Source organism: Mytilus trossulus, chromosome 9 (genome assembly GCF_036588685.1).
Source record: "Mytilus trossulus isolate FHL-02 chromosome 9, PNRI_Mtr1.1.1.hap1, whole genome shotgun sequence".
NCBI classification, from domain to species: domain Eukaryota; kingdom Metazoa; phylum Mollusca; class Bivalvia; order Mytilida; family Mytilidae; genus Mytilus; species Mytilus trossulus.
In genome coordinates, this window is record NC_086381.1 from 52,959,989 (window position 1) to 52,986,503 (window position 26,515).

The 26,515-nt window shown below is 32.0% G+C and overlaps 1 protein-coding gene across 1 annotated transcript in view; it reads left to right on the top strand.

The window, feature by feature from the left end:
- Positions 1-1,438: 1,438 nt before the first annotated feature.
- The window catches only part of LOC134684751 (condensin-2 complex subunit D3-L-like), a 57,208-nt gene continuing 32,131 nt past the window's right edge, over positions 1,439-26,515 (top strand). The window contains exons 1-19 of the mRNA XM_063544057.1: positions 1,439-1,521; positions 3,905-4,069; positions 4,575-4,660; positions 5,060-5,135; positions 5,891-5,971; positions 6,689-6,792; positions 7,192-7,281; positions 10,203-10,330; positions 10,939-10,978; positions 11,219-11,275; positions 12,389-12,504; positions 13,399-13,594; positions 15,207-15,276; positions 16,063-16,150; positions 17,426-17,598; positions 19,363-19,509; positions 21,758-21,891; positions 22,317-22,432; positions 23,964-24,077. Of these exons, the coding sequence (XP_063400127.1) occupies positions 1,458-1,521; positions 3,905-4,069; positions 4,575-4,660; positions 5,060-5,135; positions 5,891-5,971; positions 6,689-6,792; positions 7,192-7,281; positions 10,203-10,330; positions 10,939-10,978; positions 11,219-11,275; positions 12,389-12,504; positions 13,399-13,594; positions 15,207-15,276; positions 16,063-16,150; positions 17,426-17,598; positions 19,363-19,509; positions 21,758-21,891; positions 22,317-22,432; positions 23,964-24,077 (2,045 nt within the window). The 5' untranslated portion in view covers positions 1,439-1,457. The remainder of the gene's footprint in view (positions 1,522-3,904; positions 4,070-4,574; positions 4,661-5,059; positions 5,136-5,890; positions 5,972-6,688; positions 6,793-7,191; positions 7,282-10,202; positions 10,331-10,938; positions 10,979-11,218; positions 11,276-12,388; positions 12,505-13,398; positions 13,595-15,206; positions 15,277-16,062; positions 16,151-17,425; positions 17,599-19,362; positions 19,510-21,757; positions 21,892-22,316; positions 22,433-23,963; positions 24,078-26,515) is intronic.

Genomic DNA, 26,515 nt, shown 5'->3' on the forward strand with positions numbered 1-26,515 from the left:
TTTACAACTTGGACAGATATTTCTCATAATCCATCTAGAGTGCTCAACTAAATCCAATTTCGCCAGTTTATTCATTTTGTCACGATTTGGCGATATTGTCAAAATTCCTCATATAATTTGAAACAGTTGTAGATTTTGCAAATGTCTGTATATAAATATGTTTATATTCATTTTTAACAAAGTTTCAGAATTTTAGGGGGGAAAACGGCATTTTCTGCGGTATATTTATCAAGCTTAAATAAATCATCATATACTTTTCAGTCATTAAATTTGGAACAAATAATCTTCATCCGTAATCAAACCTAGTAATGTCATTTTGAAAAGGAGGGATTAATGACTGAAATGTCCTCGCTTTATGTTGAATCAGTTTAAATCGTGAAAAAACGGCAGTCGAAAATGCATCTTAAGCCATTCTATATATAGGCCTATACAGTTGATAACTTCTACGTTGATCTCTGCTATTTGTCTCAATAGCAATGAGGGGGGGATAGGAGGGTCCTGATCCCGAAATCCCGGACTTAAAAAAAGGGAATCCCGAGGTCCCGAAATTTAAATAAGGTAAATCCCGACGTCCCGAAATCAAAAAACAAGGATTCCCGGATCCCGAAAGGGTCAATCCCGAAATCCCGAGCTTAAAAACACCCGATCCCGGAGTCCCGATAAAGGTCCTACCCCCCCCCCTCAGCAATCATACGAAATCTTCTGCTTATTTTGAAAAAAAGCAGTGGCGGATCCAGAAATTTTCATAAGTGGTGCCTACTGGCTGCCACAGAGGGGGCCGCTCCAGTCATGCTTCAGTGATTCCCTTTATAATCAACCATTTTCCCCAGAAAGGGGAGGTGGGGTGAGCCCCCCTGACAACCCTTTAAATCCGCCTCTGACAAGTATTCACCTCATGGTATTGAATGTGGTCTTATCCATTTTCTTATTTTATCTTATATTACCTTAGATTTATCATATTTGGTAGTTCTAACCTGTCGTATTACCAAGAAGTTTCTTTTATATCTGAATGAATGTTACTATGACTTGGCGTGTTTAAATTAAAACATAAATGAGCCACATATCAAGTATCATTGCCGGTTCTGATGCGTCTTATTTGTAGAGTTTCAATAGTCATCTCAATGCGCTTTCTTGTAAAAAAATGTTTTCCATTTTTTTTTCAAAATTAAGAAAAATATTTTAAAAATTAATGAAAAATTCTTTTACATTCTTTTTCATAAATGATCACGGTCACGATTTTTAAAATTAGAACTTGAATTTATATTGAAAGGGAGCACAGGCACTTGTCTCATAAAATAAATCTTATAGACCTTAATATACGTGTTCTATTAAGGTATATATAAAAAAAATCTAAGACAAGGGAGGGCATAATTCTGATAATTTCCGGAACATATACCCGTCAGTCAGTCCCGATTTAGAATATACCGGAAGTAAATGTTTGGCGGAAAATTCAAAACATGGCGGACTTGGAACGAACCTTAGAAGTTTTTGCAAAATTAACCTTACAGAACTTTACAAATGGTAAACAATTCAGAATAACAATATTTGAGATCTTTTGAATACAAATCTCCTTATAAAGAAATCTTTTGTGAAACATTTTAATACTTTTTAGAGGTAGAAAACGTAACTCACAAACAAGGCCCCTAAATATTTCATTTCAAGAACGAAGTGGATGCAAAAAAATATATTTTTTATTAAGATCTTGGATTTATTAGAAACAAATGTCTAATACTGGTTTAAATTACCCTGTTTGCACAAACAATACAAATTAAGAGACTTCTTTGTTGTGGTCAACACAGCTTGAGGCTGAGCCTTCGCTTCAACGCCCTTATAGACGTATTTACACTTGTATGCAAATTAGTCCGCCATTACCTTGAATCATACAGGTTCCCGTAAACTTTGACATAACAATACCAAAAATTTGACGTCACAATAAAAAAGTGATTGTTGAAACCCTACTTTCCAGAACTGTTGTATTGTCTTAAACATGATTGTTTCGATGTTAACATGTATCAGCCGCTTTTGGTGTTTGAATCCAAAGTTAAAGGATCATAATTTGAAAGTTCTTTTTATTTGCAATATATATACTTCGTCTTTAGCCCCCAAACCTACATGTAAGTCAGGTATATTACAGACGTCAATAGGTTATTCGGAGGCGATCTAAGGTCAATTGGAGACAAAATTCTGCTAAATATTTAAAGTGTAAATACTTTTATGCCAATAATAACTTAAAGGAATCAATTAGTTCTCTTAAACAAAATTTTAACATCACAATGTCGGATGCCAATAAGAATCCCTTTGATTGTTCAATGTATGACAATAAAGATGTTGATCAAGTTTTGCAGTGATATAATAGGAAGTCTAAATAATAATAATAATAATAATTCTTTATTTAAAGAGGGATACACAGTTAGCTATAAAGCTAGTCTTCCCTGAGGCCCACATGAAATACAATGAAATATAACAAACAATTACAAAATATCAAACAGACACACATACATGAATTATAAAATAAAAAATTGTCATGAAGTATACAATTTTCAAAACAGGTAAAAATTACAAATTCACATATTACATACATATTTATAGTAATAACATCAACAATAACAAGTTTGAGTAAGTGTGTGAAAATTATTATGCATATAAAAATCAGCTTCTTAATGTTCCAACCAGTAATTTTTTAAATCTTTTTTTGAATGAGCTTGTACTTCATGTTGATTTTTTCAGGGATATTGGTAAATTATTCCATAAAATAGATCCTGAATATATAAAAGATTTCTTATAAAGCTCTGTTTTGGCTTTTGGAACTTGTAAATTTTTGCAAGAGGCATTTCTCAAACAATATTGATTTATTTCTGGCATTTCTTTAAATTTTTCATTGAGATTGTAACCGGAGAGCACTTATCTACTCTACAAATTCATATTATCACCACCGGGATTCGAACCCCGGTCGTCTGGGTGACAGTCAGTGCTTTAACCCACTGAGCCAAAGAATCGATTCCCTACAAATGTAGCTCAGTTGATTAAAACTGGCTATATATGTTCTACCTGTACTAAGGGGAAGCAACCCCGCTACACTATTCCCCCACCACAAGAGTCATCATATCTTTATATATGACTCTTAACACACAAACCCTGGCTATACTCCAGATAACCATCGTGGATTTTTAGTTGGGCGCCAAATGTAAACAGAGAGCACGTATCTACTCTACAAATTCATATCGTCACCACCGGGATTATAACCCCGGTCGTCTGGGTGACAGTCAGTGCTTTAACCCACTGAGCCAAAGAATCGATTCCCTAGCTCAGTTGATTAAAACTGGCTATATATGTTCTACCTGTACTAAGGGGAAGCAACCCCGCTACAAGATAAATAAATGATATATATACATATTTGTGCAATGGTTAAAGACCTACAACTCATTGGAACCTTTTACCATGGTCAAAATCAGAAGTCTGACATGAATAGGTATCTACGATTTGCAGCATCAACAACAAGAAGTTGCATACCCATTTGTAAAACATTGAAGAAAGATTTAGGGGCAAACATTAACAACATAGAAATTGATTTAAATGACTTGAAATGTAAAATTTCATGATAACAGACTGTGCAATTAGCCAATTTGCATATATATATGCAACATGCATCTTTCTATTCTAAATGAAAAGCAATGTTTTGATTTGATTGTAAACTACAAAATGATTTCAGAATAACAATCTGAAATTTCTTCAGATTATTATTTGGCATGACATTATGTTCTGTTTTATGACTTTTTTGTACTGTTTTAAAAAAAAGGGGGGATGCCGATTGCATACATAAAAATGGACATGTTCAAACAGGATTAAAATTAATTAAATGCTGCTGCCTATGGTTATCAATATTAAAACTGATTTCTTTTTACAGATTGGGTAAAATCTATATGGGATAATGACTTCACAGAAATAGATCCTTTAGACCTTGCTGTAGAGGGTGAATTAGAAGATAATGGATATCATACAGTTACGTTTAGGATACTTCAGACTGTTTTTGAAGACTGGAAGTCAAATAAAGAAGGAAAAGACGGAGAAGGTGGATTACAATTCATTGATACACCAGATAGGAAAAATGACATTATATTTTTGCAATATTCAATAAAAGAAATAACAAGACCTGGACTTAAATATGGCATCATGGATTTTCAAAAAAATATGTTTGAGCCTTTACAATATATATTGTAATGCTCATATCCCTCTGAAATGACCATTGACCAAAAAAATCTTGTAGGGGTTGGCACTAGTAGTCACAAAAATTTATCACATACATGTAAATTATTCCACAAAAAGACTTTGGTGTTATAGTCTTAGATACATGTATGGAGGAAACCTAAATTACTCCACAAAAAGACATAATTAGTGAATAGTTTGGTGTTTGAGTCTTAGATACGGATGGTGTAAGCCCAATTATATAAAGTAATTCATTATGTTCTGGACCTATGAATGTTGAAAATGTGTCTATCAAGTTCATGGTCACTTAATTATCATGCTTATTTTATTATTTCTTTATTGTTATAATCTGTTTATTTACTATTTTTCAGGATTCTGGAGCGTTCTGGTTGAAAATGATATTTCACACAAAAGTTTGATAGCATTGTTTGCATATTTGATGGAAATAGGGAATAAGGTAGGTTAGAATTTTGTTCAATTTGGTATAACAAAAAGCTTTATTTTTTTGCTTACTGTACAAAGAAGCCCCTTTTAGCTCAAATACAAAATATTTTTTATTACATACAATGTAATATTTGGCCTCTTCTGAGGAGTTGTCTTATTGACAATCAGACCACATCTTTTTTAAATTTAATGACAAATTTTCCCCACCCTGTTGAACCCAACTTTGAATAAGAATTTTTAATTTTAATTATGAAAATTGTGAAAATTATGTTTTCACAGGGATTAATTTTTTGTTGTTGATAAAATACTCCTTACTTTGTAGAATGAGAATGAACATTTCTGTTTTTTATTGAAAATCTTAACACCACTTCTGTATTATTATGTATGTATGTATGTGATTTGTATTTTACAGAAAACATCAGGTTCCACAAAAAAAGAAGCAGGAATTTTATCTGCATCATGTTACATCAAGATGCTGAGTATACCAGGTACAGAATATTTTAAGTCTTGTTACGATAATTGTTTGACACTACTGTCCCGCATCTTATATCCTTTAGTCGTAAATTAAATGATTGATAGGTACAGCTACCTCATGAATCCTTTCATCCTTCACCACATACTTTAATCAAGAGCCTCAGGGGGCAAGTGGTCTAAATAGTTCTAATTTCATCACTAGCCAGTAAACACTTAGGTTGTTAGTTGCTGGTGCACTCTACTTCAATCTGAATTGACTAGGATTGTCAGTTTTCCTGATGAAGGTCAGTGTTTTTTTCTGTGCACTCCAGATTCCTCCTCCAAAAAAAATGGCCACCACGAAATAGCTAAAAAATGTAGTGTTAAAACAGCAACAATCACTTGTATCAGTCTGTAACCCTTCAATGTGTCCACCAGTAAATGGTATACATGAATATTCTGTTTTCAGGTGCTATTGATAAAATATAATACACATGTAAATTTCAAAGTTCAAATATTTATACTATTTTGCTTAATTGGTCAGGCATCTTTGTAAATTTATATACTTGTATAATATATCAAAATTGTTTTAAATGAATAACATATTTCCTTAAATATAAACAGCATTAATTTCCAGGGATGGAATGTCGTTGCCTTTTCGGTGGTTTAAACTGCAATAAAAAGTTCATGTCTTTTCAGAACCCACTACTATTTACTCTATAAAAAAAAATCTACTAGCCAGCTTGACCACTGATTAAAAGATATTAACACAGAATATTTTATTTCACAGGAAGTATAGCTTTCAAGGTGTTTCATCCAGTTTTATATGAAAAGGCTGTAGATATAATCAAAACCATCAATACTTTAGGAGGTAAGAGATAATCTTGTAATAATACATACACAGACATCCAGGTACCTTAATTTTAGTTACCTCTACTGTTACCAAGAGTAAACCTATGTGAAAGATTATTTGTCCAATAAATGCTTAGGATATCACATATAGATAGGCTCCCATATATTGCAGGATATCCCATATAGTTAGGGTCCCATATATTGCAGGATATCCAATGTCAGCTTTATCAACTTTCATGCATTAGAAAATTCTTGCTCAATTTAATAACATATATTATCGCTATTTTGTGCATTTTTCCTTTGATCCTTTTTTGTGATAATTTTCATATCATGCCTCTCGCTTGAGATGGAAAAATTATCACTAGAAACTAAGGAGGCCACATGGCGTTTCTAACGAAATTGACATTGAAATTGACAACGTCGTCATAGGTAAAATAGCGATAAACAGATTATCATTGGTCATCTCAACTCGATTGCTTTTCTCACTTTCGCTGTACCAGCTCAAGCGAGAAAATCAATCTCGATGAGATAATCAACGATAATCTATAATTATAAACAGATTATGCCACTGGGCATTAAGCAACCACCAATCAACCAATCAATCATGTAATATCTATATTACCAGATTGTCACTTTATAACAAAAAAAACAGTTTTACTAATCGGAATAGATCATCTTCTGTCGCACAATAGTTTACAAGAAAATTATGCATTATATTTTCATTATAATTTTTAAGCTGGTAGTAAAAGAAAGAGAAGTGTATCACCAGCACCAAGCCAGAAAGGTAAAAGAGGCAGAGGAAATAAAACCAGAAACCAGGATCCTACTCTTAACCTTCAGGTACCTATAGTCTTGTCTTTTGTGTCTAAATGGTCTATAGGTTGATGATTAATTTATAGTTAATATTGTAGGGAGAGTAGATAAAACTGCCTTCAATTCATCACCACACCACAGGATAGATATGCATTCAATTATGGTTTTGTAAGTTTTCAAGTGATAAGAAGACAATTGAATCGACACATTTAAAATCAATCTTCAATTCTCATTCATACTATGCTACCCTACTGTCATCCAATTTTACATAAAACTTGCCTTAAAATATGCACTTCTTAGGAATATTGTTAACACAAAAACATATCCCAATGAATTAATTTAAAGGACAACCCACAGAATTTTAACCCCACAGAAAAGTTTTCCAGTATACATGTAGCAGTGATATAATTTAATTTGATTTTGTAGGATTTTGGAAGTGATGATGATGAGAGTATAGAGGAACTGGCTCCACAAGAAATCTCAGGATTCAGAAAATTGTTAGAAGCTTTGTTAAAGGTAATGGGAAAAAACATTGATAGGACAATAATAATTGTAAGTTGACTGCTTAATATTCAGCAGGGTTTTAGCTAGGATTTTGAGGGCTTTAGTCACTTTTGCGCGATAAAAATCAGCCTTATTTTTTTTATAAAGCAAGGGATCTAGGATGTTTATCAAACTAGCTATACATATATGTCCAAGTCCTTTAAGGACTAGTCTAGGATCTTTGAAGACTTTAGGATTGCTTATGTAGGCAGTTATTGGCAATATTGAATGAATTGACTGATGTGATGCTAAGATATGAAGATAAGAATAGGGATCTGGTAATAAGATCAAAACTTCACTTCAGTTATTTTCAGGGCACACCCCTTAAATATCAACAAAAGTTGGGTGCCTCTATTTTTTAACCACTGTACAAATGAACTTGTAACGACTTTTTCACTTCACAATCATTTATATCCTTGAAAATACGTTTTAATATCTATTTGGAATCAATTTCTTTAATATTGGATAGAAGAATCTGCATCTATACTTAATGTGACGATTCTTATGACTGTAGACTGTAGATCACGTTTACTTTCGATTTTTAAACAAAATGAAATGAAAACGGGAAGTGACAATTGAATAATAATTTCAGAACAAAACCGGATTCATTTTCGAACTTTAACGCATGCGCAATGCATAGAACAGGAAGCACCTGTTTGCAAGTGAAAATATTTACGTTTTTAATAAAGTTCATTCTTTTTAATCGAAGTTGTCGAAAGTTTTTAATGAATATTTATATAAAGTATGACGAAAATACGTTGAACCGACGAAACTACGACAAGCAAACTGCAAATTATGATCGTAAGGGAAATATTGAAAATAAAATAAAGTTGAAATGTCCGGGAAGTTTATCAATTTTGTTCAAATGACGAAAATACAACTGAACTGTGAGAAATGATTAAAATGAAAAGCTGACTGACTGATTTAACTTAAATAGATTATTATGATGATCATTTATGAGGTTTTATAATGATAATTAAGGGATTAGTCCCCCATCTGATTGGCGATAGGCGGATTACTTGTCATCACAACTTTTAACACCTTTGGTAAACGTTAATTACCTGAGGGTCATAAACTTGTCAGAAACATAAAGACAGGTAGAATTCAAGTAATTTGATGTGTAAATATTTTTACACTTTCCAAATTTAAGTGACGAAATTGATATGAAATATTTTCGTCATTTCTAAAACCTTTTCGTAAAATACGAAAGTGACGAGCGCTAGCTAAATCACTGTTCAGCGGCAAGACAATAATGATATAATAAGACAACCAAAAACAAGGTTAAAAAAGATGATTCAAACGTTTTATAGCCATTTTAATTCAGTTCTTTAATTTATGATAATTTATCGCACACATAAGATGAAAATATATCATTTTGATTTTTGATAAGCATTAGGAAAGGTGTTGATTCTATATTATTTTTCACTTTTAGTGCAAGTGTTTACTTTTATTCATGAGTATTTAGATATTTTTTCAGGCTGATATTAGAAGATACCACTATTTAAACTTGGTTAATGACATTCCTTTAGAAACAAATCTGCAAAAATGACAATTGGTTCTTTATGTTAGGTTTTATTGATGTTTGCTTGAAGTGATTAATAACATAACACCCTCACAAATAAAATTGAGAATGGAAATGGGGAATGTGTCAAAGAGACAACAACCCGACCAAATAAAAAAACAACAGCAAAAGGTCACCAACAGGTCTTCAATGTAGCAAGAAATTCCCGCACCCAGAGGCGTCCTTCAGCTAGCCCCTAAACAAATATATACTAGTTCAGTGATAATGAACGCTATACTAATTTCCAAATTGTACACAAGAAACTAGAATTAAAATAATACAAGACTAACAAAGGCCAGAGGCTCCTGACTTGGGACAGGCCCAAAAAAGTCTACATATAAATGATACTGTATGGACCAGTAGAACTCTGTTGACTGTAAAAACATACCTTATAAGAGAAGCAACTTTGATTTGACTGTTGAAAATGCATATCTATCACAATAGCTTAACAAGAAGATCACAATATAGGTTTTCTCTTAAAAGAGGTTGACCTTTCTTGCTACAAACAAATACATTTAGCAAGACAAACTAGTTGGAAAGTAAATTGTTTGTTCTTTGGACTACTAGATTAAGGGTGAACTGTTTGATTGTCTAGTTTGTGCATGAATTGTAATAAAGTTAATCTATTTGTAGGATTTGATAAGTTTGTTAGAGACCACCTCCCTACGCCAGTCGTGAACTGTTTGATTGTCTAGTTTATGCATGGATTGTAATAAAGTTAATCTATTTGTAGGATTTGATAAGTTTGTTAGAGACCACCTCCCTATGCCAGTCGTGAACTGTTTGATTGTCTAGTTTATGCATGAATTGTAATAAAGTTAATCTATTTGTAGGATTTGATAAGTTTGTTAGAGACCACCTCCCTACGCTAGTCGTGAACTGTTTGATTGTCTAGTTTATGCATGGATTGTAATAAAGTTAATCTATTTGTAGGATTTGATAAGTTTGTTAGAGACCACCTCCCTACGCTAGTCGTGAACTGTTTGATTGTCTAGTTTGTGCATGAATTGTAATAAAGTTAATCTATTTGTAGGATTTGATAAGTTTGTTAGAGACAACCTCCCTACGCCAGTCGTGAACTGTTTGATTGTCTAGTTTGTGCATGAATTGTAATAAAGTTAATCTATTTGTAGGATTTGATAAGTTTGTTAGAGACCACTTCCCTACGCCAGTCGTGAACTGTTTGATTGTCTAGTTTATGCATGAATTGTAATAAAGTTAATCTATTTGTAGGATTTGATAAGTTTGTTAGAGACCACCTCCCTACGCCAGTCGTGAACTGTTTGATTGTCTAGTTTGTGCATGAATTATAATAAAGTTAATCTATTTGCAGGATTTGATAAGTTTGTTAGAGACCACCTCCCTACGCCAGTCTGAATCATCAGCCTATCACACTGTCCAGATCCTAGCCACACTCACCAGACAGGACACAGATACATATGATGGAAAGTTTGATCAAGGGTATAAAATTTTAATTAGTATAACTGCCAAAGAAAATTAGGCCACACTTAAAAATATTTTGGTTTGCCCAAACCCTACCCAAAGGTTGAGACAGTGGGTAGGTAGGTAGGCATTTTCTTTTTTTTCAAAAAAAGAAATTGAAGTATCAGATGTTTATTAGTCTTCATGCCTATTTGATTAAAAAAAAACTTCTTTAAATCAGGACAATAAAAGAATTTGAGTAAACAGCTTTTTTCTGGGTAGGTAGCGTTTGAGCAAACAAACCTATTATTTATTATGGCCTTATGTTGCAGATTTGTTGTCTGTTTAATTGTTTACATTGATTTTCCTCACTCTATATGATTTGAATAATATAATATAATGAAAAATATAAATTTAATTGGAAAAGAATATACGATAACATAGTAGCTGTGGTGAATTTAAGATTTAATATCATTTTTGAGAAGTATTGAATTTTCCACATAAATCATATTTGAAAGTTGAATCTCTGATATTTGATTCATAACTATTAAGCATCATAAAAAGAATTGGTAAAATTTCAGATAATATTTTTACAATGTAATGCTTATATTTTCTAATACTTGTAAATTGTTATTTATTATTAATAGGACAATTCAGAGGTTGTCACTGCCAGGACTTGCTTATAGGGTAAGTTTATGGCTCAGAAGATTTTTGAAAATCTCAATCAGTTCTGATTACATTATTTACATGCAACATTATCTGATATCACTAATTAATGCTCCCTAGTGAAGATAAATTGAATTTCACAATTCTTTATTTATGTACTTTATTATTGTAATTTCTGAATAACCTTTATTATGTTGTTCCTGTTTTAAATACTTTGCTAAACCTCACTTATAAAAGCATTAAAAGTGTTCTATTTTTCAGGGATTAAGTCTTCTGTGTAAACCACTACATGGACATGTTGGGTCATTGGTAAATGCTGTAAGTATTAAAAATACAAGTATTGTCTTTGTAAAGAAATAGTCAACAGAGGTACCATTCAAGATCAAAAATTTTATGTGTGTTACAGTCCACAATAAAATTGATAATGGGGATTGTGTCAAAGAGAAAAAACTCCCCAAAGAGCAGAAAAACACAATTAAAAAAGAAAGCAAACTTTTTTGTCCTTTATAATTCATTTCTCCAAAGGGAAATATAATTTTCTAATTCATGAATAGTCCACTTTCTATAGCATTAATATTTATTTGTTTACTTATGAAACTTGAAGTCCTATAAGCATCATAAGAAACTTATTCTATATAGTTTATGTGAAGTATAAAGAAGAATTCTTGTATTTAAAAATCAATTTAAAAAAGAGTGGAGAAAATATCAAAGGCATCATAATCAAAAGTCAGACAATATAAGGATCAAAAGATAAAACAAAGAATCAGAAAAAAGTCCACAAAAATCCACATCGAAAACAAGAGATTGAGAAACATTTACCCAACAACTACCAGGGGTGAACTCATGTTAAATGAAACATTATGTACTGGTATTGAAATATTTTAAAACTATAACATATATATAAAAATAGTTAATTACTTTGAAATTATTGTCTTAAATGATTGGTTGTTATTTTTGGTCTTATTATTATTTGGTTATGACGCAAAAGAGTGGATAAGGCTCATAGATATTTTTAACTCCGGATGGTATTAATGATACTGATTTATATGGATATATGGAAATTTGATTTAATAACCAAGGAGAGAGGTAGTAACAAAATATATGTAAACATGTAAAAAGAACATTTTTATGCCCCACCTACGATAGTAGAGGGGCATTATGTTTTCTGGTCTGTGCGTCTGTTTGTCCATTCGTCTGTCTGTCTGTCTGTCCCGCTTCAGGTTAAAGTTGTTGGTCAAGGTAGTTTTTGATGAAGTTGAAGTCCAATCGACTTCAAACTTGGTACACATGTTCCCTATGATATGATCTTTCTAATTTTAATGCCAAATTAGAGAACTTATTCCAATTTCATGGTCCACTGAACATAGGAAATTATAGTGCGAGTGGGGCATTCGTGTACTGTGGACACATTCTTGTTTCTTTCTTTTTTAGACCTGTAAATATCTGTTGCCTAATCTTCTTATGTTGATTGGTGATAATAAAGTTGCTGCCGCATCTGTACCTAAACACATTCAGGTGACAAAAGACCATGCTATGTACTTTATAAGGTAATGAAATATAATATCTGTTATGTGTAAATGTACCTAGTGCCAGAGGACGGCACTCTGAAAATGAGGTCACCATCTTAAGAGGCAATGTTAGAATTTTGTTAACTCACGTTAAAAAAACACAATTGGTATTAAAAAAAATTGGTAAATTTTCTGTATAAAGTATTGCATCATGATTATGATTGCAAAGAATTTCTATATAAAAAAAAAGATGACAAATTTCTTATTGCACAATACAAAAATTACTTACTTATAACAATAATTACTAGGATGTTGATCATGTAACTTTAGTGGAAAAGTTAATAGATATAAATATTACAACGACAAAAAAGCCTAGCACACACATCAACTTGGTCCTATAAAGAGGGAGGGTAGGAGGGGTCCTGATCCAGAAATCCTGAGCTTAAAAACACGCAATCCCGAGGTCCTGAAATTCCAAAAAAGAATTCCCGAATCCCGAGAGGGTTAATCCCGAAATCCCGAGCTTAAAAACACCCGATCCAGGAGTCCCGATAAAGGTCCTATCCCCCATCTATAAAGCAAAGCAGATACTGTGATGAAGTGTAGGTAGTATTATATCAAAAAGGAGATGTGATATCATTGCCAATAAGACAAACATTCACAAGAGTTCAAATGATGTAGATGTAAGCAAATATAGGCTTTCAACAATGAGTAAAACCAGTCAGCTTAGGCAGCTGTAAATGCCCAGTCATGACTAATTTTGAAACAATTCTAACAATTTCAAAATTGCATTTAAACTTAACATGATAAACATAAGAAAATGAATAAGCTGTAACAGTTAGACCCACAACACTTTAATTTTTTGTATGTAGTTATTTGGATCTTTACGATTAAAGTTCTGTACATCATATTCACTTATACGTTTGTTTATAGTTCCTTATTGAAGACTGAAGAAAGATCAGTTAACACGGTGAAGACTCTCCTCCAACATATGTGTACAAAGGTTCCTGATAAAGCTGAATACAGAGGGAAGGTAGCACAGTCTGTCGTCACAATATTACAGGAACTACCAAACACAGCTTATGGTCATATGGTGGAATGGTTTTATAAACTCTCTAAACATTCTAAGGTAAGATGTTTGTTGATTTAAACAGTAAGGCTGCAAACATTACATACAACTCACTCTTTGTGTTAATTTCAGTTACCCCTGTGGTTAGTTGTTTTGCTATTATGTAAACTACTGTGGATTTATTTTTAGCTCACCTGGCCTAAAAGGCCATGTGAGCTTTTCTCATCACTTGGCATCCGTTGTCGTCGTTAACAATTTTTCAAACATCTTTTCTGAAACTACTGAATGGATTTGGATGAAACTTTACACGATTGTTCCTTAGATTATCCTGCACAAAGTGTGTGCTTCGATTTTTGATCCGTCAAAAAACATGGCCGCCGTTACTTAAAATAGAACATAGGGTTCAATGCAGTTTTTGGCTTATATCTCAAAAATGAAAGCATTTAGAGCAAATCTGAGATGGGGTAAAAATGTTCATTAGGTCAATATCTATCAGCCCTGAAATTTTCAGATGAATCAAACAACCCATTGTTGGGTTACTGCCACTTAATTGGTAATTTTAAGGAAATTTTGCAGTTTTTAGTCATTATCTTGAATATTATTAAAGATAAAGATAAACTGTAAACAGCAAAAATGATCAGCAAAGTAAGATCTACGAATAAGTTAATATGACCAAAATTGTCAATTGACCCCTTAAGGGGTTATTGTCCTTTAATGACAATTTTTCACAATTTGTTCATCATATTTGCTAACTTTAAAAAATCTTCTCTAAAACTACCCAACCAAATTCAACGAAACTTCAACTGAATGATCAGTAGGGTGTATAAAATAAAGTTTGTGCTTTATTTTTTATTTCGTTAAAAAACTGGTCGTCATGGCTAAAAATAGAACACAGGGTAAAATGCAGTTTTTGGCTTATATCTCAAAAACTCCAGCATTTAGAGCAAATAAGACAAGAAGTTAAAGTATTTATTAGGTCAAGGTCTACCTGTCCTGAAATTTTCAGCCGAGTTGGGTAACTGGTTTTTCAGGTATAATGCCCCTGAATTGCTGATTTGAAAGAAATTTTGCAGTTTTTGGTTATTATCTTGAATATTATTATAGATACAGATAAGCTGTTAGAAGCAAAAATGTTAAGCAAAGTAAGATCTACAAATAAGTCAATTTGACCAAAATTGTCAATTGACCCCTTAAGGAGTTATTGCCCTTTAAAGACTTTTTTCACAATTTGTTCATCATGTTGACTTACTTTAAAAAATCTTCTCCTTTGAAACTGCTGTATCAATTTCAGCCAAACTTAGGCTAAATGAGTTTCAGAGTATCTAGTATAAATTTTATATTTCATTTCCTTGTATGTCAGAAACATAGCTTCTATGGCTAAAATAGAACATAGGAGAAAAAGATTTTTTTTTTGCTTTTGAAGAAAATAGGACGATTCAAAGAACATTTAAATAAATTGAAAAGCCAAAATAATCATTGATGAGAGATTTAACCAACAAAATTAAGGTGAGCCATTCAGGCTTTTGAGAGCCTCTTGTTTTTATGGTTACCAATTTTCATCCATTAAGGAAAGTTTTTGTTCTCTTGGGTATGTTTTGAATTAGTAGAGTAGTGAAGTTTTAAATTAAACTTGAGAAATGAATTTATTTACATGATATGGGATATTTTTCAGATAAACAACCGAGCCTTTGCTATGGAGGTTGTCCTGAGTTTATTATCCACACCAGAGAGACAACCTGATGGTATGCTATTGTAATTCAATGTTATTCCCTTAGTCATTCTTACAATGTATCAAAAGAAGAAGGCTTTATCCTCTCACAATGCAAATTCCCTATTCTAAAGAAATACATATGTACAATTTTAAATACAGATGTGGAATTCATATCTTATGGAAATTGGAATTGTATGTTTAATTTGAATAAACTGCACTTGCTTCATACTCACAACCTTTCACTAAAAAGGAACTGACCTCTTTTACCATGTTGGTCATTTTGTTGAGATGAAAGATACTAAGGGGACATTCAAATTCATATGTTGCCAAAAACTGACATTGCCATTGCATATAACATAAAGCAATCAAAAGACAAACAGTTTACAAAAGTCAACATAGAAAACCAAAGACTGAGCAACATGAACCCCACTAACCAATCAAACTACATTTCGGTAAAATATTTTGGCAATTGATTTTGTAAATGGGCAAAACATTTTGGAAATGCCCAGGAAGGTAGTCTACTACCATATTCAAATCAACAAATTCCTTTCTTGTAAAAAAAACCCTGGTAAAGATGATAAAACTGCCAATTTACGGTACATTAAGTTATTTATTTACACCATGATTTGTGATATATATTGACACTATTGGATGTGTGATATGTAAGAGTTGTTTGTTCATTAAAAAAATATTTATAAATACCTAAAATATTTACTCATTTCTTAATAGCTATCACCCAGTGTTTTCTTTTTCTGAATATCATATATATGAGAATGAACATTGAAGACCATATAATTGTTATTGTTTTTTAATATAGAGCACAGGACACCAGAGACAGCTGTTTTTATCAAGCACACCTCATTACTTGGAATATTGTTAGCTAGATGTTCTGATGCTGCTCCTACGTAAGTACACACACTCACCTATATCTTAAAATAGTAAAAGAAATATTTTTCATGATGTATTTAAATTCAACTTATTTCTGTCCTTACTTTGCTAAATAATTTTACTTTTGTTTCATGAATTACTGAAATCTGCTGGGTGTCCAGTCACAAATTTTAAACTTAAGTTCTTAGGAATGTTCCATTTAAACATACTTGGTAATCAGGGAAGACACTTTCAAAATGTGGTATTAAATCCCCTTTACAGGTAAATTTAGAATTTCACTTATATTTTTACTATACTTGACATCCACCCATAGTTGTGATTTCAAAGGGCTTTCCCTGTGTTTTAGGCCATAGTTATTATATTTTTAGTTTAACGAAATTTTTTGACAAAACCAATGGGTAGGAGGACGAAAGAAAAAAAAGAAAAAAAAAACTGCTGCTGCTGATTTTTTTTTAATACCAACCGTCCATATCAACAAAAAAAATTATTTCACCAGGAGATTTTCTTCTAGTGTAACAACTATTATCGGTCGTCCCACTGTCTATATCACTCTGTTCAGCTCTTAATATTATTCCGTATTATGTCTTTGTGACGTCAAATACGTTGACCCGGCCTTAATAACTTTGACCCGACCATATCAGCGACGTCATAATGTTTGAACCGACGTTAATAACTTTGACCCGAACTTATCAAGTCATCTTTTGTGTGCTGGTGAAACAAAGAAAACACTTCTTAAACACGCAAATATAGCCCGATAAATTGATTATCAGATTATCTGCATATTGATATTGTAAAATATCAGCTGCTTGACATAATATGAAGGCTTTTTGATCTCGTTCGCTACGCTCACTCGACAAAAAGCTTCATATTATGTCTCGAAGCTGATATTTTACAATATCAACATGCAGATAACCCGATAATCGGTACTTATTTTTTTTCTTGACAAGGTTTGAATTGAAAATCAATGTGCAACAACTAACTAAATCACCAAGAGCATAAATTTAGATTCTTTCATGCAGTTATGAACTAAAATTTCTTTTTTTTTGCATGAAAAACACTGGGTCGGAGGAGAAAAAAAAAAAATCAACATTTTTAATTTTATTTTTTTCCTATTTGGCAAAAATTGGGGTAGGAGGGTTCGTAAAACTAAAAATAAAAAAACTACGGCTTTATGAATGTTTTAAAGGAATACTTAGTATGTTTGATTGAATTGGTAATTGCAGTTTTAATTGTAAAACTCCTTTAAATGATAAATTATAAATAGATAATGTTTTGCCCTTTGATTTGTACAGTGTAAGAACCAGAGCCATATCATCATTTTCAACATGTTTCTTGTCAAAAGACAGAGTTATAAAAGAAACCTTACAAGATATTGTGACACCTAGAAGTAGACTAAGGGAACATGCCCCTCCACACCTTATACCAACACCTGCCATGGACGTCAGGACACAATCTGCTACTGATGGTAAGTTTTTAAACCTAAAGGGAACTTGAATTAGGATATATAGTTTTTGTCGAGCCTGCGCAGAAAGCTCGACATAGGGATAGTGATCCGGCGGCGGCTATGGCCGCGGCGGTGTTAGCTAACTTCTTAAAATCTTTATATTTTAGAAGCTGGAAGACCTGGATGCTTCATACTTTGTATATAGATGCCTCATGTTACGAAGTTTCTGTCAGTCACATGTCCATTGTCCTTGACCTCATTTTCATGGTTCAGTGACCACTTGAAAAAGAAGTTCAGATTTTTTGTAATGTTGAATTCTCTCTTATTATAAGTAATAGGATTATTATATTTGGTATGTGCATACCTTGCAAGGTCCCCATACCCGTCAGACAGTTTTCACTTGAACTCGACCTCATTTCATGGATCAGTGAACAAGGTTAAGTTTTGGTGGTCAAGTCCATATCTCAGATACTATAAGCAATAGGGCTAGTATATTCGGCGTATGGAAGGACTGTAAGGTGTACATGTCCAACTGGCAGGTGTCATCTGACCTTGACCTCATTTTCATGGTTCAGTGGTTATAGTTAAGTTTTTGTGTTTTGGTCTGTTTCTCTTATACTTTATGCAATAGGTCTACTATATTTGTTGTATGGAATGATTGTAAGGTGTACATGTCTAGCGGGCAGATGTTATTTGACCTTGACCTCATTTTCATGGTTCAGTGGTTATAGTTAAGTTTTTGAGTTTTGTTTTTTTTTTATCTAATATAATATGCCAAAGGTCAACTTTATTTGGTGTATGGAAATATTTTATGATCTATATGTCAGTCCCGCACGTTTTATTTGACCATGACCTTTATTTCACAGTTCAATGCACAGTGTTAAGTTTTTGTGTTTTGGTCTATTTTTCTTTAACTATAAGTAATAGGTCAACTATATTCAATGTGTGGAAGCATTGTTAGCTGTACATGTATGTCTGGCATGGTTCATCTGACCTTGACCTCATTTTCATGGTTCATTGGTCTTTGTTTATCTATCTTGGTTAATGTTAAGTTTATGTGACAGTTGTAATAAAGCTTTTTACTTAGGACTATCAACATAATATCAATGATTAGTAAAGAAGGCGAGACATTTCAGCGTGTGCATTCTTGTCTTCTTTAGTTGCTCCTTTAAGTTTTAACAGTATTTTTAGTGACGACTGAATAATAAGGTCTAAATCAAGTACAATAATACTTTATAGCAGCAATATGGGATTTGGAAAAAAATATTTTCTTTTATATATCTATCTTTCATTTTTTTTTATGCCTACGATAGTAGAGGGGCATTATGTTTTCTGGTCTGTGTGTCCGTTCGTCTGTCTGTACGTTCGTCCGTCTGTCCCGCTTCAGGTTAAAGTTTTTGGTCAAGGTAGTTTTTGATGAAGTTCAAGTCCAATCAACTTGAAACTTAGTACACATGTTCCCTATGATATTATCTTTCTAATTTTAATGCCTAATTATTTTTTTATCCAATTTCATGGTCCATTGAACATGGAAAATGATAGTGCGAGTGGGGCATCTGTGTACTTTGGACACATTCTTGTTATATATAAATTAGAACTTGTCTAGTTTCAATTAAATCAAACATTTGATGCATTTCAATACATAAAAATAATCAAGACAAAAAGTTACTTGATTTTTATTTTTTTTGTATTAAAGAACTTTAAGTCTGCCTTTACCTTTCATAAATGATGAATCTTTACACAGTAACACTGTATTGTCCATTTATCCTCTTGTGATTATTTCAGACAATAACACAACAAACAATGCAGAGAAGACAGCAGAGAACATCCAAGGTCCAGCTGTAGAAGATCAGACACCAATGAATGCCAACCAACCACCTGGTCCTGGGAAAACACCTTTCCATGGAGTTTATCTCACACCATTTAATCCAAGTATGTCGTCTGGGTTATAAAAGAGTATAAAGTAAAAGTCAGCATGGGTCACCATATTTTTTCACAGTAGGAAGACTCTTTTTATTAAAAAAAATATATAAAATATTATTTCAATGATATAGGTTGTGATATTGCTTTATATGAAAATTAATCAATAATAGTTATTATCACTATTTTACAATTTTCCTTTGATCTTTCTGACTGATAATTTCCTTTCCTTTCTCAGCACGGTAGATTGCTATGAAAAATTATGGTTGGAAACTAAGGACGCTTGTGCCTGTTGTCAATGAAATAAACACCATCATCATAAGTAAAATAGCTATAAACAGATTATCATTGGCATCTCAACTCGATTGATATTCTCACCTACACCGGACTGGCTCAAGCTAGAAAATCAGTCTCATTCAGATGGCCAACGATGATATGTAATACTAAGCTAAAAAGAAATATTCCAATAAATCATTTTACTGCTGTGTCATTGTGAGAAAATCTTATCTTTTTAAATCAAGAAGTTGTTTGAAATACTTTAATCAGACACCAATCCAACAATAAAAGGATACTTAGACTAGATCTAAATACACTACCAACATTGGGTATCATACATGACTTCTAGTTACTACTATTAAAACTAGTTCATCTTAAACATAGGAGATGGTTATAAGGAATCTCATGACAACTTGATTAACTCCTTTTTAGCTCACCTGGCCGGAAGGGCCAAGTGAGGTTATGACATCACTCGGCTTCCGTCGTTGTCTGTCGTCGTGAACTATTTCAAGAATTTTCTCCTCTGAAACTACTAGGTCAAAGACTTCCAAACTTAAATGAATGTTCCTTAGGGTATCTAGTTTATAAATTGTATCCGAAGTTTTGATCTATCAACAAACATGGTCGCCATTGCTAAAAATAGAACATAGGGCTCAAATGCAGTTTTTGCCTTATATCAAAAACAAAAGCATTTAGGTCAAATCTGACATGGAAAAAAAATGTTCATTCGGTCAAGATCTGTCAGCCCTGAAATTTTCAGATGAATCAAGCAATCCATTGTTGGGTTGCTGCCACTTAATTGGTAATTTTAAGGAAATTTTGCAGTTTTTGGTCATTATCTTGAATATTATTATAGATAAAGATAAACTGTAAACAGCAAAAATGATCAGCAAAGTAAGATCTACAAATAAGTTAATATGACCAAAATTGTCAATTGACCCCTTAAGGGGTTATTGTCCTTTAATGACAATATTTCACAATTTGTTCATATTTGTTAACTTTAAAAAATCTTCTCCTCTAAAACTACTCAACCAAATTCAACCAAAGTTCAACTGAATGATCAGTAGGGTGTATAAAATAAAGTTTATGTTTTATTTTCTATTTTGTCAAAAAACATAGCTGTCATGGCTAAGAATAGAACACAGGGTAAAATGTAGTTTTTGGCTTATAACTCAAAAACTCCAGCATTTAGAGCAAATAAGACAATAAGTTAAAGTATTTATTAGGTCAAGGTGTCCCTGTCCTGAAATTTTCAGCCGAATTGGGTAATTGGTTTTTCGGGTATAATGCCTCTGAATTGATGATTTTAAAGAAATTTTGCAGTTTCTTGAATATTATTATAGATACAGATAAACTGTTTATAGCAAAAATGTTAAGCAAAGTAAGATCTACAAATAAGTCAATTTGACCAAAATTGTCAATTGACCCTTTAAAGAGTTATTGCCCTTTAAAGACTTTTTTCACAATTTTTTCATCATGTTGACTTACTTTAAAAAATCTTCTCCTTTGAAACTGCTGTATTAATTAGAGCCAAAGTTAGGCTAAATGAGTTCCAGAGTATCTAGTATAAATTTTATATTTTATTTCCTTGTATGTCAAGAAACATAGCTCCTATGGCTAAAATAGAACATAGGAGAAAAGGTTTTTTTTTTTTTGCTTTTGAAGAAAATAGGACGATTCAAAGAACATTTAAATAAATTGAAAAGCCAAAATAATCATTGATGAGAGATTTAACCAAAAAAATTGAGAGCCTCTTGTTATTTATGTCAACTTTGTTTAGAGACTACAGTGTATTATAAGGATTTTTCCAACTTACTGCTATATCCATTAATGACACAAATAGATTATAAAAAAAATTGAAACATGGCAAAAAAAATGAAAATAAAACATTTTGTTAGGAATTTTAAATAGGAATGCCTTGGGATGTCCAATAGGAATCTATGCTTTACTGAATTATTTGTATACATTTAACAATTTGTTCCAGACATGCCTGATGATGATGGTGTCACCTCCATGTTTAGACGCAGAGCAAAAGATCCTAAAGTTAATGTCAGAAAGGCTGCATTACATGCATTAGAGAATATCATAAGATTTCAATGCCCTGATTACAGTAGACAAGTATGTTACAATTAATTATCAAAATCAAACTAAAGGCTTATGGGTTGATAATTTAAACACTGTTAAGTATGTTTTGATCAAATATATCTAAAGTTTTATTCGTTAAAGAAGTATTTATTTTCCAAATAGAAATAATTATATATTATCCAACAAATGGTGAAGTTTATTCAAATTATTACAGTTGAACATAATTTTCACCTTGTGCCTTCTTTGAAATGTGTTTCTGTTTCGATTACTTTGACGTCTTCTCGTTTTTTGGGCCATTCCATGTTACTGGGATTTAATATGCAAAAATGGTAAAATTTAGCCAATTTCAACAGCTCTTGTCATTTGATTTGAGTCTGTAGATTTAGTTTGTGAAGCAATTTAGATATGCCTTATATGTACACAATTAACTGTCTCACATGTTATTATTTTAATTACAGGATTTAGATGTTTTAGTAGAAAGATGTCGAGATCCAGCTCTGTCTGTAAGGAAACAGTCTATGCAGTCATTGACAGATTTATTACTGGACTTTCCTACAGAAAAACCATTACAGAAGTATGTTCTACTGGTCGATCTTTAACTTTATCATTCATTAACTTTTCAAACCCAGTAATGGTATGTTGGTAAATTAACTTACCTTATTTTATTTCTTTAAATTGACCTTTTGACATCTGATTCATTAGAATTGTTTTCTATTAAGGCCTTTTTTTTTTGAACAGTTTATTAAAATCATTATATAACATATTCCAAGTTAAAAAAAAGTATGGTCAATTCTTACTTTACAATAGTTTGTAAAATTATTTGTCAACATAGAAAATGTGTATGTGTTTAAACACCTTCTTTTGTAAAGTAATTTAGAAATGATATTTAACAGTGTCTGAAGGATGTTTTGCTAAATTAATAGGAAGTGACAGTTAAATCGTAATATTGGCTGTTCAGTTTTTAAAACTTTCAATTCATGTTCATTGCTTTATTTTTGTCGAGCCTTCGACTTTAGTCGAAAAAGCGAGACTAAGCGATCCTACTTTCCGTCGGTGTCGTCGTCGTCGTCGGCGGCGTCCACAAATATTCACTCTGTGGTTAAAGTTTTTGAAATTTTAATAACTTTCTTAAACTATACTGGATTTCTACCAAACTTGGTCAGAAGCTTGTTTATGATCATAAGATATTATCCAGAAGTAAATTTTGTAAAAAAAAAATTCCATTTTTTCTGTATTTTACTTATAAATGGACTTAGTTTTTTCTGCGGGGAAACATTACATTCACTCTGAGGTTAAAGTTTTTAGAATTTTAATAACTTTCTTAAACTATCCTTGGTTTGTTCCAAACTTGGACAGAAACTTGTTTATGATCATAAGATAGTATCCAGAAGTAAATTTTGTTAACAAATAAATCCATTTTTTCTGTATTTTACTTTTAAATGGACTTAGTTTTTTCTGCGGGAAACATAACATTCACTCTGTGGTAAAAGTTTTTAAAATTTTAATAACTTTCTTAAACTATCCTGGGTTTGTACTAAACTTGGACAAAAGCTTATTTATGATCATTAGATAGTATCCAGAAGTAAATTTTGTAAAAAGACAACTCCATTTTTTCTGTATTTTACTTTTAAATGGACTTAGTTTTTCTGCGGGAAACATAACATTCACTCTGTGGTAAAAGTTTTTAAAATTTTAATAACTTTCTTAAACTATCCTGGGTTTGTACTAAACTTGGACAAAAGCTTATTTATGATCATTAGATAGTATCCAGAAGTAAATTTTGTAAAAAGACAACTCCATTTTTTCTGTATTTTACTTTTAAATGGACTTAGATTTTCTTCCATACAGTCTGCAGTTAAAGTTTTCAAAACATTTATTAGATTCATTAATTATTCTAGATTTTTACCAAACTTGGACAGAAGCTTCTTACAATCATAAGATAGTATCAAGAGGAATATTTTTATTGATTTTTTTCCTCATTTTTGTTGAGCCTGTGATTTACAGCAAAAGTAGGCGAGACACTGGGTTCCGCGGATCCCTTACAAATTTTTTATATATCTACTGTTTTACTTTTTTAACAGTAAAGATTTATATTGTTTCACTAGATCCTGGTTAGAAGGAGTGATGCCCCTAGTTATAGACAGAGAGACAACCCTACAAGAGAAATGTATGGACCAGTTAGAAGAGATCATATTACACAATATTGTACCTCTGAAAAGGTGGGCATTATTATTTCATAATTTCCTCATTATTCATACTTTTCAGACTTTATAGTTATTACTCTGTGCAATTTGTTTTTGGCTCAGTAATTTCATTGGGCAATATTTTACAAATATTGATTTATTAATAGGTAAAACATATTTAAGCCATCCTAGTTAACTATTTGGTTCTCAAGCTATGTTTCATTTTTTTAACGATTAAGATGAAAGTTTAGTTTAAAATATGTATTAAGGGGGCTCGCGGGTCTAAATCATTTTTGTCGAGCCTTCGACTTTAGTCGAAAAAGCGAGACATAGCAATCCTACATTCCGTCGTCGGCGGCGGCGGCGTCAACAAATATTCACTCTGTGGTTAAAGTTTTTGAAATTTTAATAACTTTCTTAAACTAAACTGGATTTCTACCAAACTTGGACAGAAGCTTGTTTATGTTCATAACATAGTGTGCAGAAGTAAATTTTGTGAAAATAGAATTCGATTTTTTCCAAATTTTACTTATAAATGGACTTAGTTTTTCTACCAGGAAACATTACATTCACTCTGTGGTTAAAGTTTTTGAAATTTTAATAACTTTCTTAAAATATACTGTTTTTGTACCAAACTTATACAGAAGCTTGTTTATGATCATAAGACAGTATCAAGAAGGAAATTTTGGAAAAATAAAATTCCATTTTTTCCATATTTTACTTTAAAATGGACTTAGTTTTTCTGCCAGGAAACAACATTCACTCTGTGGTTAAAGTTTTTGAAATTTTAATAACTTTCTTAAAACTATCCTGGGTTTGTACCAAACTTAGACAATAGCTTGTTTATGATCATAACATAGTATCCAGAAGTAAATTTTGTTAACAAATAAATCCATTTTTTTGTGCATTTTACTTTTAAATGGACTTAGATTTTCTGCAAGAAAACAATGCATTCACTCTGTGGTTAAAGTTTTTAAAATTTTAATAACTTTCTTATACTATTTTGGACCTGTACCAAACTTGGACAGAAGCTTGTTTATGATCAAAAGCTAGTATCTATAAGAAAATTTTGTAAAAAATTTTGTACGTGTGTATCTGTATTTTACTTATAAATGGACTTAAATTTTCTTCCAGTTTACGTTACAGACAGCATACCTGCCAACTTTTGCGCGTGCTGTTGTGTAGTCTAGAAAGAGTGTCATATTTGCATGATTTGTAAGATGAGCTTACATCCCTTTTTTTAAGTTTATTTGCATGATTCTAGTTATTATATCAGCAGAAAATATGAACATGTAGCTGTAAGACCAGGAATTATTTTCATGTGTAAGGATACTAAATAGTTGGTGACTTTTCTAATTTAAAATTATACACAAAGAAGGACCTTTATCAGGTTGGGAACAACACATAGGGATCCCCCCTCAATGTTAGGACATTTAAAACCACTTTTTAAGTACAAATGAGCACACATTCATATGCATATTATTTGAAGAAACTTTTCCCAAAGAACTATACATCTTATGATCTATCTGGTATTATATGGTCAACACATGTCCAAGAATTTTGATATGTTCTTGGCCTTATATCTTCTTTATTATTCAAAATAATAGGACTCTTCATTTATAAAAGCTGTTCCAAATACAATGTCAGAATTTCCCATTTTTAAGTAAATAAATCTACATTTTTCTATTTTATTTTTTACAAGAGTGACCCCTTGACTTAAAGGGTAGTCCCTCATTTAAGGGACCTCATGTTGATGGGGGGGGGGGGGGGGGGGGGGGTTCCATGTGAAAAATAATGGATAGTACATTATACTTTAAATGATTGAATACATAAATGAAATTATGTTACAGCAAGTGTATATGTAATGTCAATAAATCAGTGAATAAACTACTATTTATTATCATGATTATATTCATGGTAGTACTGCATCATTGAAGTTTGTCAATCAGCCATGCTTTTATTCTTATTCTGTGTAAGAACCTCCTTGCAGTTGAAAAATCATTTGCCATGTTCACGTTTTTACATCAACAAACAGTGGAATACAACACAAGTTCAATATCTAGCATGTTAAAACAATCTTGAGAGAAAACGTTTTTGATTGGCTGATTAATTTGATCATGAGAAACACACAATTTGATTGGCTGAACACGATTTTCCTCCATTGGACACAGTTCAAAATCGGGAACAACAATATTTTTCGTGTAGATTTTCACCAAATCGTGTTTTAGAGGGTTTTTCAGGAACACGATCGTGCAATCGTGACAAAGGGTCAAAATCGTGTAGTACACGCCTAAATCGTGAAAGTTGGCAGGTATGAGACAGTCTGCAGTTAAAGTTTTCAAAACATACTGTATTTTTACCAAACTTGGACAGAAGCTTCTTAGAATCATAAGATAGTATCAAGAGGAATATTTTTATTGATTTTATTCCTCTTTTGTTGAGCCTGCAATTAACAGCATAAGTAGGCGAGACAC